General features: G+C 38.2%; 1 protein-coding gene across 4 annotated transcripts; it reads left to right on the plus strand.

Annotated features, from left to right (window-relative positions):
* The first annotated feature begins 5273 nt into the window (after positions 1-5273).
* LOC110050852 (uncharacterized) lies at positions 5274-14157 on the plus strand. 4 transcript variants are annotated; one of them, XM_089277730.1, is made up of 4 exons: positions 5274-5927; positions 7610-7711; positions 10688-10756; positions 12240-14157. In XM_089277730.1, exons 1-4 carry the CDS (start codon positions 5297-5299, stop codon positions 12635-12637), a joined length of 1200 nt encoding a protein of 399 aa, XP_089133856.1. In that variant the 5' UTR covers positions 5274-5296; the 3' UTR covers positions 12638-14157. The 4 variants fall into 4 exon arrangements, with proteins under 4 accessions (XP_089133856.1, XP_089133858.1, XP_089133857.1 ...); XM_089277732.1 differs by having other exon boundaries at positions 10721-10756; XM_089277731.1 differs by having other exon boundaries at positions 7610-7705.
* The last annotated feature ends 1337 nt before the right edge of the window (positions 14158-15494 follow it).

Raw genomic sequence — 15494 nt, forward strand, 5'->3', positions numbered from 1 at the left:
ACTTTTTGCATTGTATGTTCTTTTTGGCTGCCATGAAAAGTTGGATGTTAATTATGGGCGAAGCCTAGAAATGGACCTTGATCAATTATAGGCGTAGTGGACCATTTTACCACCGTTTTTGCACTAAAACTGATAACGTTGTTTTTCGATTTGCGACGTCGGAATGTCGTCGATATCTGGCCACTTGATAAGGGGTGGCCGCTTAATAGTTGACTGTGTTTACTATATTTTTCAAACAGTGTTAAAGATTCTAATAACTAAGGTTTTCGATAAACAATTGAGAATAAAAAGCAGCGATATTAGAGACCATTAAAGAATGACGTTTCGACGGCTCCATGCCATCACTCTCAAATTCAAATAAGATACGTTATGTGAGTTCATTATATAGTGAATGAACGTGTGAAGGTCTCAGTGCATATGATTAAGAGATAAAAATAATCGATGAATAAAAATAAAAGTACCAAGCGTGGTGCGCTTGAACTGTCAAATAAAAAGTTTTGCTTTAACGGAGTCAGATTGAGTGTTAAGTGTTGGTTTTTTGTTTTTGATGAAGAGCATTTCATAAATTAAACAATCCAGTTTCCGACGGCATTTCTTGAGGATTGTAAATTGGTCACGGAGATCTTTGTTCCTCAGATTGTGTACGTCCCGCAGGTGTTTACCAATGACAGAATGCTTGTACTCATTAATGCGCTGAAATAGGTGTCGGAATGCGGCGTCGACAAACCCTGGATCGGACCGGATCACAGATCGGATCAAGGAAAAAAATGCAAAAATCAAAATTTTGTTGAGCAAATTACACTAGAGTGACTAATGTGAGCAGAACGTTTTATTTAATTCAGGTGTGATATTCCTTTATTCTTTTATAATATCAAGCCAACTGGGAGCTGGTCGCAGATGAACTTTTTTTGAGGCTGTTGGGTTTTGATTGCGATGATCAATCATGTCTTCATATCTTTCTCCGCAGTTCAATATGTGATATTTCGTATATTCACTTGCACTCTTCACCATCTACGGGTATATTACGAACTCACAATGTGACCAACTCCCAGTTGGCTTGATAGCTCAGTTGGTAGAGCACTGCACCGGTATCGCAGAGGTCATGGGTTCGAGTCCCGTTCAGGCCTGAATTTTTTCAGGCTTTAATTTCACGACTGCTCAAGTTGTGTGTATAATTGCGATGATCAATCATGTCTTCATATCTTTCTCCGCAGTTCAGATAAATGATATTTCGTATATTCACTTGCATCAAAGGTAAACTGTCATAAAACGAGTCAGCATGTTAATAATAGGACGAACGTATGAATCGAAACACAAAAACTGAAAACACTAAAAAAAGTTAAACACCCGATGATTTCAAAAAATTTCCGTTTTTGAGACAAGTCTATACTTTTACACGGATGTGAGTTTGGAATATGATACTTCGCACTGGAATAAAACGAAACAAACCAGTTTTATTTCAAGGAAATATAGCTGTTTTACAAAAATTATAGGAATGACATCGATAGTGTGAACGATAACGCAACCCGAGAATAAACAACATTTTAGGAGTTACGTCACGATTTTTAGAGTTAGTTAGTAAGTAAGTAAGTAGGTAAGTAGGTAAGTAAGTAGGTAGGTAGGTAGGTAGGTAGGTAGGTAGGTAGGTAGGTAGGTAGGTAGGTAGGTAGGTAGGTAGGTAGGTAAGTAAGTAAGTAAGTAAGACTTAGATGCGGAAAGTCATTTTTAGGGTCGTAAAGAGTTGCCTTTAAATAGAATAAAACCTTAAAATGATCGTGTTCTAGGATAGAAAACACTGAAGAGGCAAGAACAAATCAAAACGGAATGAGGATTGTTAAGGATGGCAAAGATTAACGAGGGCTGCAAATGACGAACTTGAAAAACTAGGCTAGTTTATTCAAGACGCGCAAATCGTGACGTAGCCCCTTTAAAGCAGGCCATGTCCATAAGTTTTCGTACCTAAGTTTTCTCATTAATTGTAACGCCAACTGTAACGCTCACATCTGACACGAAAATGTAGCCGAGAATTAGCTACTGATACGAACAACAATTTCAAAAACGAGAATGGGAGGTTCACGCAAACGTCGAGCCAACTAACGTTCAAATATAACTACATCTGCCTGTTCATTACAATTTAAATTCGTTGTAAATTAAGCGGTTATTTGGCTTTTTAAATGACCTCTTGTCATTCTCTGTAATTAATATGTTATTGCGTCAAATTCGGGATTCTTATTTTCATTTAACATATTTAGTCTTCCACTTTTATTTTTTATTTATTATTATCTTACAAACGATTTGATTTTTGGGGGGATTTTTTTTTCTTTAAAACCTTTTTTTTTCTGTGATCCGATCCGTGATCCGATCCGTGATCCGATCCGTGATCCGGTCCGTGATCCGATCCGTGATCCGGTCTGGTCCGATCCAGGTTTTGTCGACGCCGGTCGGCATGTATAGCCCACATAATCTGCGTCGCACAGATCACATTTGTATTCATAAACAACGCATTGTTCGTTCACGAACAATGACAGTTATTTGACAGTTCAGGCGCACCACGCTTGGTATTTTTATTTTTATTCATCGATTATTTTTCTCTCTTAATCATATGCACTGAGACCTTCACGCGTACATTCACTATATAACGAACTCACATAACGTATCTTATTTGAATTTGAGAATGATGGCATGGAGCTGTCGAAACGTCATTCTTTAATATCGCTGCTTTTTATTCTTAAGTGTTAAAGATACTGTGTTTTTTTGTCTTTCATGTTTGTCCTGATTTATGCCAGTCTTATATTATATTTATTTTGACTCGACTTCCATCAAGCACTTTGGTGGGCTTTTTGACGCACCTGGACAACCCTAGGCATTTAAATGTTTCTAAGCTTTGTGTTGTCTGGCTGCTAAAATTGGCTTTAAATTGCCTGCCATCATCGTGAAACAAACGAAAATTTCTCTCTAAACGAGGCACTCAGAATCTCTTGTGAATGGTTTCTTGAAATGGAGTATAGCTCTCTTTTCAGAGATTATCTAATGCCGTGGTTTACTTTTAAAAAGGGAGCATACATGCTTTTGGAAAACTTTTATCTGGTGTTGTCGGGTCATTTGGATAAGCCAAAAAGAAACACAGGACAGTTTAAGAACAAGTGGGTGGAAACACTGGAAAAGGTTAAAGGTAAATTTGGAATCAATCCAATTCTCAGAAAGGATGAAATTCTCAGGAAACTAAATGATACAATCCAAGATAGAATTGCTGGAAAAGGTTGGACTGCAATTTAATGAATTTAATTTGTAGGGCTAGTACAATACGTTAACCAACATCGACATGGAAAAGTACCTAACACTGTTTGTCAGTCAGTGAGGTGTTCAGGGTGCAATTACAACACCAAAAAACAGCATGATTACAGTTGAACCTCCTGTAACGGCCCCCTCTCTAACAACATTCACTTTTTGTTGTCCCAGCGGACAGTCCATATATTCACAACAGCCACCTTAGGTTTTGCTCTGCTGAGACATTATGTCTATGAATTGCTAAAATTGCATCAGGTTTCTATTTAGAATAAACAGTTTGAAAGCTAAGCTTAAGTGGCTTTGTTCATATAACCTTGGTTTCTTTTCAAATTTTTTTAAAATTAATTCATTGCATCAAACTTAACAGTACAAAGTTACTCCAAATTTACTTTACCTAATTTCAGTATTCATGAGAAAATGCCTTGGTTAATGCCCAGCTTAGTACATAGGGACAGGGCATTTGATCACAAAAAGGAGACCGAACCAGAAAACAAATTAAATATTAAATATAATAGAGTGGTTTTCAATTGAGTGGCAAAAGTAATCAGGCAATAACTTTGGCTTTGGTTTTGCAATATTTTAGATTGGCTTATTAGTCTCACCGGTAAGTAACTGTTTGGTTTTGGTTTTACAACATTCAATCGAAAACTGCTGTAAACAAATTAAATAACAAATAAAATATACAGTCAAATCTGAACAAAATTAATAAGGTCACTCTGATGAAACAGACCCATCAGTGGAAGAAAGTATTCAACATCCTTACAATTAGAGCTAATTAGAGCAATATTTGGGGTAGGTTTCTCCTTATTGCTGAACAAATTCCCTCAACCACCCCCTCCCCCTTTGAACATGTCTGGACCTGCCTTTATAAATTATCTATGACAAGGAGGTGTCTTTATCATAGAGGTGTCCACAGCAATGAGTTTGCCTATATTTACCAAGGGTAGGTCCCCCCTTATGGCTGAAAAAATTCCCTCACCCATCCTCCCTGAACATCTCTGGACCTGCCTCTGTAAATTATCCATAAAAGGAAGGCATCTTTATTATGCAGGTGTCCAAAGAATGATTTCATGAACAGAAAGCTGTATCTGGTGTTACAACCCTGTGAAAAGTTAAGCTGATTTTCAATGATTTTGATATAACTCTCCAACAAGACAGCATCATAAATGACAAAAAATTACTGATCTGGTAAATTAAAAGCCGTACAAAAACTTGGCTAGCTACTTTATAAAAGATCCCCATCTTGATTTAATATTATTTGTTTGCATTTATTTTGTTATGATGTTCTTTGAAGTGATCAGTAATTCCTAAGGATTGAGCAAGGCTTTACACTTTGATGAAAAATTAATCATCAACTTTAATGAAGTTGGTGTTCTACCCTCTGCAGAGAAAATGCCATAAATTTTTAAACAAGCGGAGTTTAAACTAGAATTGTGTTGGAAATTCTGTTTACATTTTGTAGCGTTTAATCCTTGATGAAGTGTATTATGCTATAAAAACCTCCAAACACCACATGCGATCGAATATTATTCATTTAATTACTTGGGGTAAATAATAGCTCAAAATTCTACTATGTTTGTACTCACAATGTAAGCTTACTTAAACTAAAATAATACTTCTGGTAACATTTGCAAGAATCATCTGCAAATAAGTTTAATATTTAGTGTTGTTTGATAATTCGTGGAAAATAATCTGCTTCAATAATCCTTAACGCGTAATGCGTAGAGAAAATCTGCGCTTAAAACGCAAAAACGCCAAAATGGAAACGCGATGCAAACCTGTTATAATTCTTTGTTTATAGATTAACCGTTGCCAGGCTTTTAAAAACTGAAGAGGAAAACATACCGCTCCAAAACAACTCATTCTGTTCACTTTCGCGCTTCGCGATTATCGTCCGCCATTTTGAATTTTAAGTACCCTATTGTTTCCGATTGTTTGATCGAGCCAATCAGGAGAGACCTTGTAAGAGCTGCGTACTATCTGAATCGATTCGAGAATTAGAGGAATCATGGCGGCTTCCGACGAGGAAGTACATGTAAGGAAGGCGATTTTTTCGATTGATATTTCTAAAGTCACGAACTCCCTTCCAGTTAGAAAAGGAACAGCTTGCGCGGTGATAACAGAGGAGTCACCCGATCGGCCTCTTTTGGTAACTTCTCGGAAAGTTATCGAACATGGCGGGACGTTAACTCAAGCCACTGTGCGTCCGAAACGATTTTGTTCTAAAATCCACGATCACGGTGACAAGCATCTTATAAATTGTACCATTGACCCTCATTGCACGGAGCAATCCATATTCTGTTATATTCCGCTTCAACAGCCCTTGAAGTACGCCTTAAAGTTGGTGAGCGTAAGCAAGCTCCGTGAAGCTGGAGGGAGACTTAGAAAGTCGACATGTCTGTCCTATACGTTCTTTGGAACGTCCTTCACGACTTTAACGTGGCAATTCGATGAAACAGAGAAGGTTCATGTTTTAACGAAGATTGAGCCTCAGAGGGAGCTTGTTGAGAGTGCTCACAGAGGATCACCCGTGGTTTCCATGGAAGATGATCGTGTAGTTATAGGCGTTGTGGACTGCACTTGTGATGGGGATCTATGTGTGACGTTCTTTACAGAAACATTGTTGGAGGATATTAAGGGTGAGAATGGCCAGTAGCAGTGGAATGTTTTGACTGAACGCCTTGTTTTAATATCTTGCATTGACCAGCTAAATTGTGTGCAGTTTGTTTCAATCCTTAGTGCATTTTATTATTCTCACCCCTGCCCCCGCTCCCCGGTCCCCCCACCTCTAAAGCCACGCAAGTATCTTCAAAGTGAACTTGTGTTGGGTGGCCAAACGGACTTGTAAGTTTCCTTGCAAGTATACAAAAGCTGCGAAAACCCATTTCAAGGCCATTTAATGTAGACTTACACGTATCCTGTTTTCCATTGGCTTATAGGTTGCTATGACAACAAATGGACGCCACTTAACTTGCATTGACTTGGGTTGGGTGGCCAAAAGGTGAATAGCTTGCAAATTTGATCTTGACCAAAGTAAGCACAAGTCATCGTAGTTGACGTATTCGTGCACCCAAGGCCTGGCCCATACAAACAGAGTGGCAAGTAGTCCGAAGTTTTCTACTTGCGTCCTCTTGCAAGTCCGTTTGGGAGGGCTTAAGGAGGAATATGCTGAATGAAATACACTAAAAACGAGGAGGCACTTGTGAAATGTGTAATATCCATTTTTTGAGCCATATTTTTCCATTTGACTTACACTTCTAGATTACCGAAATGATTCAATTTAGCACCTGGGGCACTAATTTACTCTTTGTAGCTAAAGGGAGGGTGCTTATTGGAAAAGAGGTTCTTATAGGGATGGAGCATTTATTTGTTTGTGAACATATACAGCTAGTACAATAAAACATGTACTTTAAATAATGAAATACACCAGATACTTTAAATTAAACACTGTATTAATAGGGGCTCTGATTATCATGCTCAATTACTTTACATGCACATGCATGTTTAGATAAGAACGCAGACTTCATAATTTGTGTTGGAACTCAATGAGAAGCACTCATTGGAAATGAGACTCTTATTGGAATTGTGAATTTATTTCCTGATATTAGACAAGTGACCGGTTTCTGATCCAGTCTTTCTCTGCTTGGAATATATGTTTTCTTCAATGTGTGTGCTCAATATTATCCCCATGAGATGTTTTTCCTGCCTGAGAACTTTCTGGGAACACACCCAAAAAAAACTTCTATTGGTTCAATAAATACCTATTGGGTGACTGTGGTGTTCAGAAGCAAGTGTATCCTCTTTGGATTACCAAGAAATCTGGTCTGAAGATTGCTAAGACATCTTGGAAATACATGTGAGGGATTTCTGTTTTTTCAAAAGACTTCTGACAGTGGCCTTCAAAATAACATTTATCTGTAAATTTTTGACAGCCAAATTTGACAGAGAAATCGCAAAGTGACCAATACGAATATCGAGAGAGCCTGACATGGTTTTGTAGAGTAGCCCCTCTTGACGTATTAATGCAGTTAAGTTTTGTTTGCGTTGCCAAATTGGATCTAAAATTGGCCATTTTCAGTTTCTAGGCTGCATATATTGTTTTCACATGGCTAGATAATATCGCAGTGAAATCAGTTTATTTATAAGATAGTACATATCTTGACTATAAAACAGTGCACAACAGTGACAAGAACTTTGAGTATTTTTTGATAACCACAGATGCCTATGGTAACCTTCATGACTGCATTAAACTACTTTGCTAATAAAATTACAAAATTTGATCACCAATTGGTCAACATAATTTTATCGTTTTACCTGTTAGTGGCCACTGGAGCTACAGATGCAAGAGATATGACAGACTCACCTTTGATTTCAGCTGAATCTAGATCAGCAGTACAAAACCCAGGGGAGGAACAAGGTACAGGTACACTGTATGCACAGCACAAAATCAGCTCGTAGTTTACAGTCATTTAATGTACATTACATTTAATTGAGAAAATTTAAGCCAATTAAGGACTGTTAGTGCAGATTGAATGTAAGATACACATTTACCAGTAAGTATAGCTGTATTGGTTCATTCCTCTTTCAGCCTGTCAATCTTGTCACCTCCCAAGTCTATAGAAATTCAAGTGGAAAAATATGATACTGAGAATTCATTAATTAATTTATGGTGTGAACAAACACCTAAGTTGTTGAGAACTCCATATTCTGCCTAATGAATTAATGGATTAGGTTGTTGTAAAGTTTTAATGTCTTATAACCCTCAAATATCCCAACACTACCAAGAGTTTTCCAAGTGAACATACTGACAGTTCATTACCCTGGGGGTGGGGGTACTCCCTTATATGGGCTGTATCTACAATCATGGACGAAAGTCTTGGGACAAATTTTCACTTTTGGTGCTTTTGCGTACACGCCAGATGCGAATACTACTTCACCTGCCTAACCTTGCACCCCACCCCCCATACAGAGTTGAAAACTACTACCTGCAATTTCTTCTGATTTTCAACATTGTATTGGGTGGGGAGGGGGAACAGCAATACGATTTTAAAAGGAAAGCAACGCTTTTTTCAAACTTCAGTAGTAAAACACAGATAATTCGTTAAATTACATAAGTGTCCCAAGGACTTTTGTCCACGATTGTAGGTATGTGCAGCCCCAAAGGGTATGGTTTTCCAGCCGTTTTGCTCATAATATTAATAGTGTATTGATTTTGGCCATTTGGTCTTAAATACATGTACATGTAGGGTATGGTTTTTGCTCTCCAGTCTTGAATTAATTGGGTATGTTTTTTAGAAGAAGCTACTTTCTTATCATATTATTGTCAATAAGACTATCAACAAAAGCCCTTCACAAATGATGTTTACGGTAACTGCAAGTTCATAAATATAGGATATCAAATTTTTAGTCAGGTTATAGGGTAGGGAAAATCATAGATTTTGGTCATAAATAGCCTCCCCCCTTCCCAGGTCTGCTAAATCTGTGAGCCAGAGAGCCATGCGAGCCATGCAAGTCATGCAAGCCATTTTTGTGAGTATTTTTTTTCTTCGATTGGTCTGGGAGGTCATCAATCATTTCACCAAGAAACGTCTCGTGCCCAACTATCAATAAACTATCGCTTGAAACTCCCTTACCGCCATCTTGAAAGCGGAGATGACCTTGGGGACGAGTATAAATGGTACAACCTCGCTCCCAGGGTACTCTCTCTTTCCCTGGGAAATTAATTTTGAATTTAGCTACAAAAGTGCCTAAAACGCAAATGTTCCCAGAAAAAATCCTAATCTTGCTTCGGTTGCCAGAACTATTGCTGGTGCGTCAAATATGAAAAATGCTCTAAACATCTGTACATCGTGCCAAGTCTTGCATCATAGTAATGGCTCCCCTGAGTTGGACGAATTTTTATCTTTGTTTCATATTTTTGTTATTTGGAGAAAATTTTGTCCTTTCAAATTGCCCAGGATCCGCAAAAAATAAAACAGTGCGACCAAAATTTATTAAGGTTCAAGACTTAAGGTGGCCGAACACAGTTTTCAAGAGCCTATGCCTAATTTACCATTACTTTTAAGCTATTTATGCTTTGGCGCCCGTTTTTTGCAAGCGTCAAGGTTAACCACAGAAGGGTTTATTATCGCATTTTGGCTAAGGTGTGTGCTGTTGCCATGGCAACGGGGCTGGTTAAAAACAAGGCTTAAAAAATGGTTTTTGTGTATTTAAAAAAAATCTAGTCGTTAGATTTTTTTCATCATTTGCCCACTACGAATTGACATTAAATCCCTTCTGTCAACAGTGTTCTAATAAAATTTTGACATAGGCGATTTTCGTAATTTGCCTTTAACCGTCTTCACTGCATGTTCTGTATTATTAAAAATTCCCTATGTCAAAATTCAATTTTTTGGCGATAAATCATTCACGTGGTTTCTGAACTATTTTTTTGCCAAATTTCTTGAAATTCTAACGACTGGATCGCTAGAAATCGGCATGTTTCTGCAAAAGCAATCGGTCTCAATTTTTCGAGCAACTGCGCATGCGCTGCATTTAACTGGGTTCTTTCGGTAACAAAGAAAAAGTTGAGAATTGCTGGGTTCTTTGTGTCGTTACCTTTTCTAACATATCTTTGTAATAAAAGACTAAAGCCATCAATACACTGCGTTCAATAATAGAGAAAAATAGCGCAGATAGTGTGGGTGTTGAGTAAATAAAATGATCGCTCTATTGACGGTATGTTTGTTTTTGCAATCCTTGTGCGCGCGCTGAATTGCATCAGCAAAAGCGCGCACGAAAACTGTGTTCGGCCACCTTAAGTAAAAAAAAATTCTGAGAGAAACTTACGGCTCCACCGCCCCACCACTACTTGAATGGGTACTTGAATGGTATCCATTGACACCTGTCATTTATTGATATCCACGTGGAAAATCATTCAAGAAAAGAGAGAACAGTACTTCAGGGCAACTCCGTGTATTGGCATCAAGAATGGTGAGTAAATCACGTAATTTTAACAGGTTCGCTCTTTAATGAATCAGAGTTATCAAAACTCTGTCAGTTGGCTGACTGCTGCATGTGGCGGTCTCTTCCCTCAGACAAGTCTTTCTTCAAAACTCGCCACTAGAGTGGCAGAAGCCGGTTTCGAGATAGTGTTCGACCCACCAGCAAATGCTTCTACTACGCCGCTTCTTCTCAAATCCGATTTCTTGTTCTTTTTCTCATGCAAATATAAATGTAACAAATAAAATTCTTTACATTTGTACTGCGGCTCGCATGACTTGCATGACTCGCATGGCTCACTGGCTCACAAGTTTTTCAAATTCCCCCTCTCTCCCCCCCCCCCCCCCCCCGTTCATTATCTGAATACATGTAACTAGCTTTCTTAATTTCTGTCTTATTTTGTTTAAATTAACTATAGAAAATAGACCAGAAGTATTGTCATCTCCCACAGATCTATCAGGACGTCTGTCTCATATGGGAATACAAGGTAAGAACCTTGAAAGGACTGGCAATTTGAGAAAAATAGATACATGTACAACCATGAATTAACTCATTGTTTTATTGCCTCCTTAATGCCATCCCCTGTTTCATTTCTTCTGGCCTTCTCTCTCATGAAAGTGAGTCGGTCAATCAATTATCAAAATGAAAACAAAGCACGGGAAAATAAATTTTCCGAAATAAATGTTATTTTAAGAAATGATTGCAAGCTGAAGCCCTTGATTGATAAGTTGTTTTAATTAATGAATATATTGATTTTTCTGGTGACTGCCATTTTGATATTTGAGCCACCATTATGCTACAAGGTGTTCAAAGATTTGTTATGAGTGCTGATTTGGGTGTCACAGTTACGTTTTGAGTCATCTGTTACATTGATCTTCACACCCATAACAAACTTTGGGGAGCAGTGGTGGTGCAGTGATGAGGGTGCTCGCTTCCCACCAATGTGGCCCAGGTTCAATTCCAGCCCATGCCATATATATGTGCATTGCATTGAGTTTGTACATTGTTGGTTCTTGCCTTGTTCCGAGAGTTTGTCTGCAGGTTCCCTGGTTTTCCCCCCTCTGCGAAAACCAACATCTCCAAATTCCAATTTGACCAGGACAGAGGACCTGCATGAAAACTAGCTAAGGCTGATGTGGCTTCCTCTCTAAATATTGTAATTTTTAACTTTTTACTTTGTGGGTGAATTGTGTCAACAACACCAAGGCAATCTTAGCCATAACATCAAGCATGACACTAATCAGATTTACAGTGTAACATGGTGTTACAAGTCACGCAGCCCTTACAATGTAAATTATGACAGCCCTCAGGTCATGGGTAGTTTAATGTATATTATGTACATTGTATATCCAGAACTACTAAAAAACACCTGAAACTTTCAAAATCCAAAGAAAAGGGTCTCAGAGCACTGTGGCATTGTTTACTAAATACAAAAGACTTGGGCCAGTCAGGTGATTAGGAAATGGAACATTTTATGGGAATCACTAAATGGTTCCCTTCTTTAATGTCTGAACTAATGATGGTCAAATCAATCTGCTATCCAAATGAAGGCTATTTGTAACAGCTGCAATATTAAATGCACTGAACCAACGTATGATGCTACTACATGTATACTAAGAAATTAATCTGGTGTTACAGTATTACTCTATGTTGAAGTAATATGTCGACTTATTTGTATGGTGTATTGGAAGTAAAAATAAATTTTCAATTGATTTTGTAAAAGGTGAACATGTTTAAGCTGTTTGACATTAGTATTATAATCGCACAACATTTTGATGACTTCAGTCAATTCTATTGACTCATATACTTTGAACTTGATAATGATGACATGGAGACATCAAAACTTTATTTGACTTTAAGGTATTTGTTGTCTAATTTTATCTTTCAAATGAAATGACACTTTATCCTTTATTTAGTGGCATAATGAGTTTTTACAACCATTTGCTCTTATTTTTTGTTTTCTTTTGCAGAAACTATGGATCCTCCTGGAAAACAGATAAGTTCTTTAGAAAAGAAATCTGAAGAAGACAAGTGCCTCTGGGAACAAGAAGTGCAGAGCGTAGCTGGAGCTCAAAATAATTTGTTAACCACCATCCTCAAGGTTAATTTGGACCCCAAAAGAGAGTTTGGAGGGGACTATCGGTCCTTAGCAGGGCTATTTGGCAAAAATATGGAAGGTATTTGGTTTTTGGCAACGGCATCAAGTCCTATAGAAGCGTTGCTGCAAGAATACCGGCCAACTCTGAGTTTTCTTTACAAGTCGTTATTGCATAAGGAGGTAGGCCGAGAAGACGTGGCTAAAAAAATAGCAGCTTGGGTTAAGGAGAAGGGTTGTGGTTGTTCAAAGTGTGGCTTGTCTCTTCGGTGAGACAAAGTTATTTGAATGCTTGAAAACTCAGATCACTGGGACTTATTTTAATGAGGAAGATGACTTTACTGCAAATCAAAAAGTTAAACTTTTTGTTTGCTGACACTGAGGCTGGCAAAAATCTGAAAGACAAACTCTGGGCACTTAATATTTGCCAAACCTGGAATTTTATTCATTCCAGATAACACTGTACAAACTTGGTTCTATGTATCTCACAGGCTTTGTAATAATTCGATCTTTGCTGATGTCTAACTGTTCAATTCCAGTGTGAACAAACGCATTTCATAAGGATACTTATTATGGCTTAGAGATGACCTAGGGCGGATTGAGAGTAGTAAGGCCTGGTTCACACTAGCGACATTACCTAGCGACATAATGGCATAACAGCATTATTGCTTATGTTGGTGATGTGGACATGGACATGTACTCTTTTTATTTTAAACTTATTTTTGTTCATTTAATTTCTAACAGAGTGAGTACAAAAAAATATATATTTTTTTGTTTTTTGTTTGGCATTATAAGGAAAAGATCAATTATTTTTCATTTATGTCATTACGTTGTATGTTGATGCTGTTATGTTGCTTTTATGTCATCATGTCAGGATGTTCACACTGCAAACATAATGATATAACATCCTTCTTATGTCGTAATTTATGTTTATATGATTGTATCAGTAGTGTAAACTATGTAGGTTTTAGGGGTGGTTATTTTTGAGGTGGGAGCAGGCAAATCTTTGTGACGTTGTGATTGGCATTTCTTTGTGGCCCATGACTCACAATAAATCCCCCTACTGATTGTGATTACTACATGAAGTGTATATATTTTCCCGGAATCTTGACATCACATTAATTAATATTTAATGCAAAAATTTGGCTTTGTTAAAGACCACCCCACCCCCAATCATTCTCTCGTGTCTGTTTTAAATTCATGAATTGCATTAAAGACAGAGTTGCCATGGTCAGGGAAAAGTCAGAAAAATTAGATTTTATTCGAGGTCAGGGAAACGTCAGGAAGTTTTGTATCAGGTCAGGGAGTTTCTAAATCCCTGTTCAAAGTCAGTGAAAAGTCAGAGAATTTTATCTTAAGGTTGCCGCAAATTATTTTATTAGGTGTTTTGTATACACAAGGCAATTTTGTTTTAAACATTATCTGAGCCATCCCTATTTTTGTTGATTCACGGCGAGAATAGTCATCATGCAGGGACAGTGAAAATTACTTTACAGTCTGAGTGAAAAGTCAGGGAAAAGTCAGGGAAAAGTCAGGGATTCTTTTGCTCCGGTGGGTGGCAACCCTGAACAGTGTAGATCAAAATATAAATTGTGTGCATTAAAAATGCTGTCTATGTTTCTGCTTCGCACCTCTGGTGTCTAAACAAAGCTAAATAAATTAAACAAGTGTAGGATAAGATATTTTGACAACGATTTTTTGCATTTTTATTTTTATTTTTCTGTCAAAACATCTCTTTTTAAAAGGAATGAGTACAGAAATATTAATAAACTAATAACTTGTTCAGTTTTCAATTCCTTCACATTTTTCTTCCCCTCCCCACCCCGCTGAATTCCTCTGTCCAAGCCTTCTTGTGTCCCTCTCTCTCACTTTACGTCGCTCCCTTCCTCATCTTTCCTGGCCACATGTAAGTCTGTCTTCTGCTCGCGCCGAACTGCATGTTTTTTTTTCTTTGCCGTACTAAATCTTGCCAAAATTTGATCCACGACTTGACCAGCCCCATCAAAAGAAAACAGGTAACTTACTTCACGTGAAACGCTGGGAACAAAATTGGATAATCAGCCAACCACATTACAGACATCCAGACAGACGTCTGTGGTCAGACTGTAACTGCTTAGTTGTTTTTCGCTTATATAGATCTCGTTTTCCTGTTCAGCACTACGGAAAACTATCGCTGTAGCCATTTTATCAATTTTCTATGAGTTTTCAAAGTTCGTAAAATTGGATTTTTCCATGTCCAAGACTAAGGTATATTAAAGGGAGAATGGAATGAGTTGACTTGTCATGTCATCCTGGTTAATAACACTGTTTTGTTTCAGTAGTAGAATACTGTATGTCCCCGGGGGTACTCCCAGAAAAGTTGGGTGGGGGTAAGCGGCCCAAAACCCTTACCCTATTTATTTATAAAAATCTGCGATTTTTCCTACCCTATTTATGACCTGGCCAAAACTTCGATACCCTCTTTATGACCATTGCGGCTGGCGCATTTGCCCTAAGCTTAAGTTATGAAGGGCTTTTGTTGACGTTCAGATTGATAGTGATGAAAAAGTAGCTTCTTCTAAGGAACGTACCCAATTCAAGACTAGAGTGCTAAAACCATACCCTATTTAAAACCAAAATGGCCAAAATCGATACCCTATTTGTGAGCAAAACGACTGAAAAACCCTACCCTTTGGGGCCGCACGTTCCTATATAGCCCATGTAAGGGAGTACCCCCCCCCCCCCCCGCCTCCGGGCTGTATGTGCGAAGATGAGAGTGCAAATCGTTGCTGAACGCAAGGAAGGAGCGTTGCTGGAAGCTGTAACAATAACAGTTAGCTCAGGAGAGTATTCGTTTCCATTCAATGCCTCTATCTCGATGGTACTTGTCCAGAACCGAGAAACATCCCGGCTTAAGAAGTGGGTTGTTCTGCACGAAGTCGTATCGAAAGCAGGAGCCATCGAGGAGTTCTTCGATCTTGGGTTCGCTCTACTGTTGAAACAGATGTTTTGATCGCCTGTATATTCTTCTCTAGCTTCGAGTGGAAAGCTCGAAATTCTGAAGGTAGGTAGGACATGAATTTGGGAACAGACGGGCGTCACGCAGACGTTCATCTTCCAGCCATGCCCAGTAATATCGCGGACCAGGCCT

The sequence above is a fragment of the Orbicella faveolata genome, unplaced genomic scaffold, assembly GCF_042242905.1.
Source record: "Orbicella faveolata isolate gen_17 unplaced genomic scaffold, um_ofav_v1 contig_46, whole genome shotgun sequence".
Classification (NCBI taxonomy): domain Eukaryota; kingdom Metazoa; phylum Cnidaria; class Anthozoa; order Scleractinia; family Merulinidae; genus Orbicella; species Orbicella faveolata.

Excerpts from the sequence above, each read along its gene's own strand:
- LOC110050852 (XM_089277730.1), top strand. The coding sequence starts at position 5,297 with ATGGCGGCTTCCGACGAGGAAGTACATGTAAGGAAGGCGATTTTTTCG. Across the intron at positions 5,928-7,609 it reads ATTGTTGGAGGATATTAAGG|TGGCCACTGGAGCTACAGAT; the intron begins GTGAGAATGGCC and ends TTTACCTGTTAG. Across the intron at positions 10,757-12,239 it reads GTCTCATATGGGAATACAAG|AAACTATGGATCCTCCTGGA; the intron begins GTAAGAACCTTG and ends TTTCTTTTGCAG.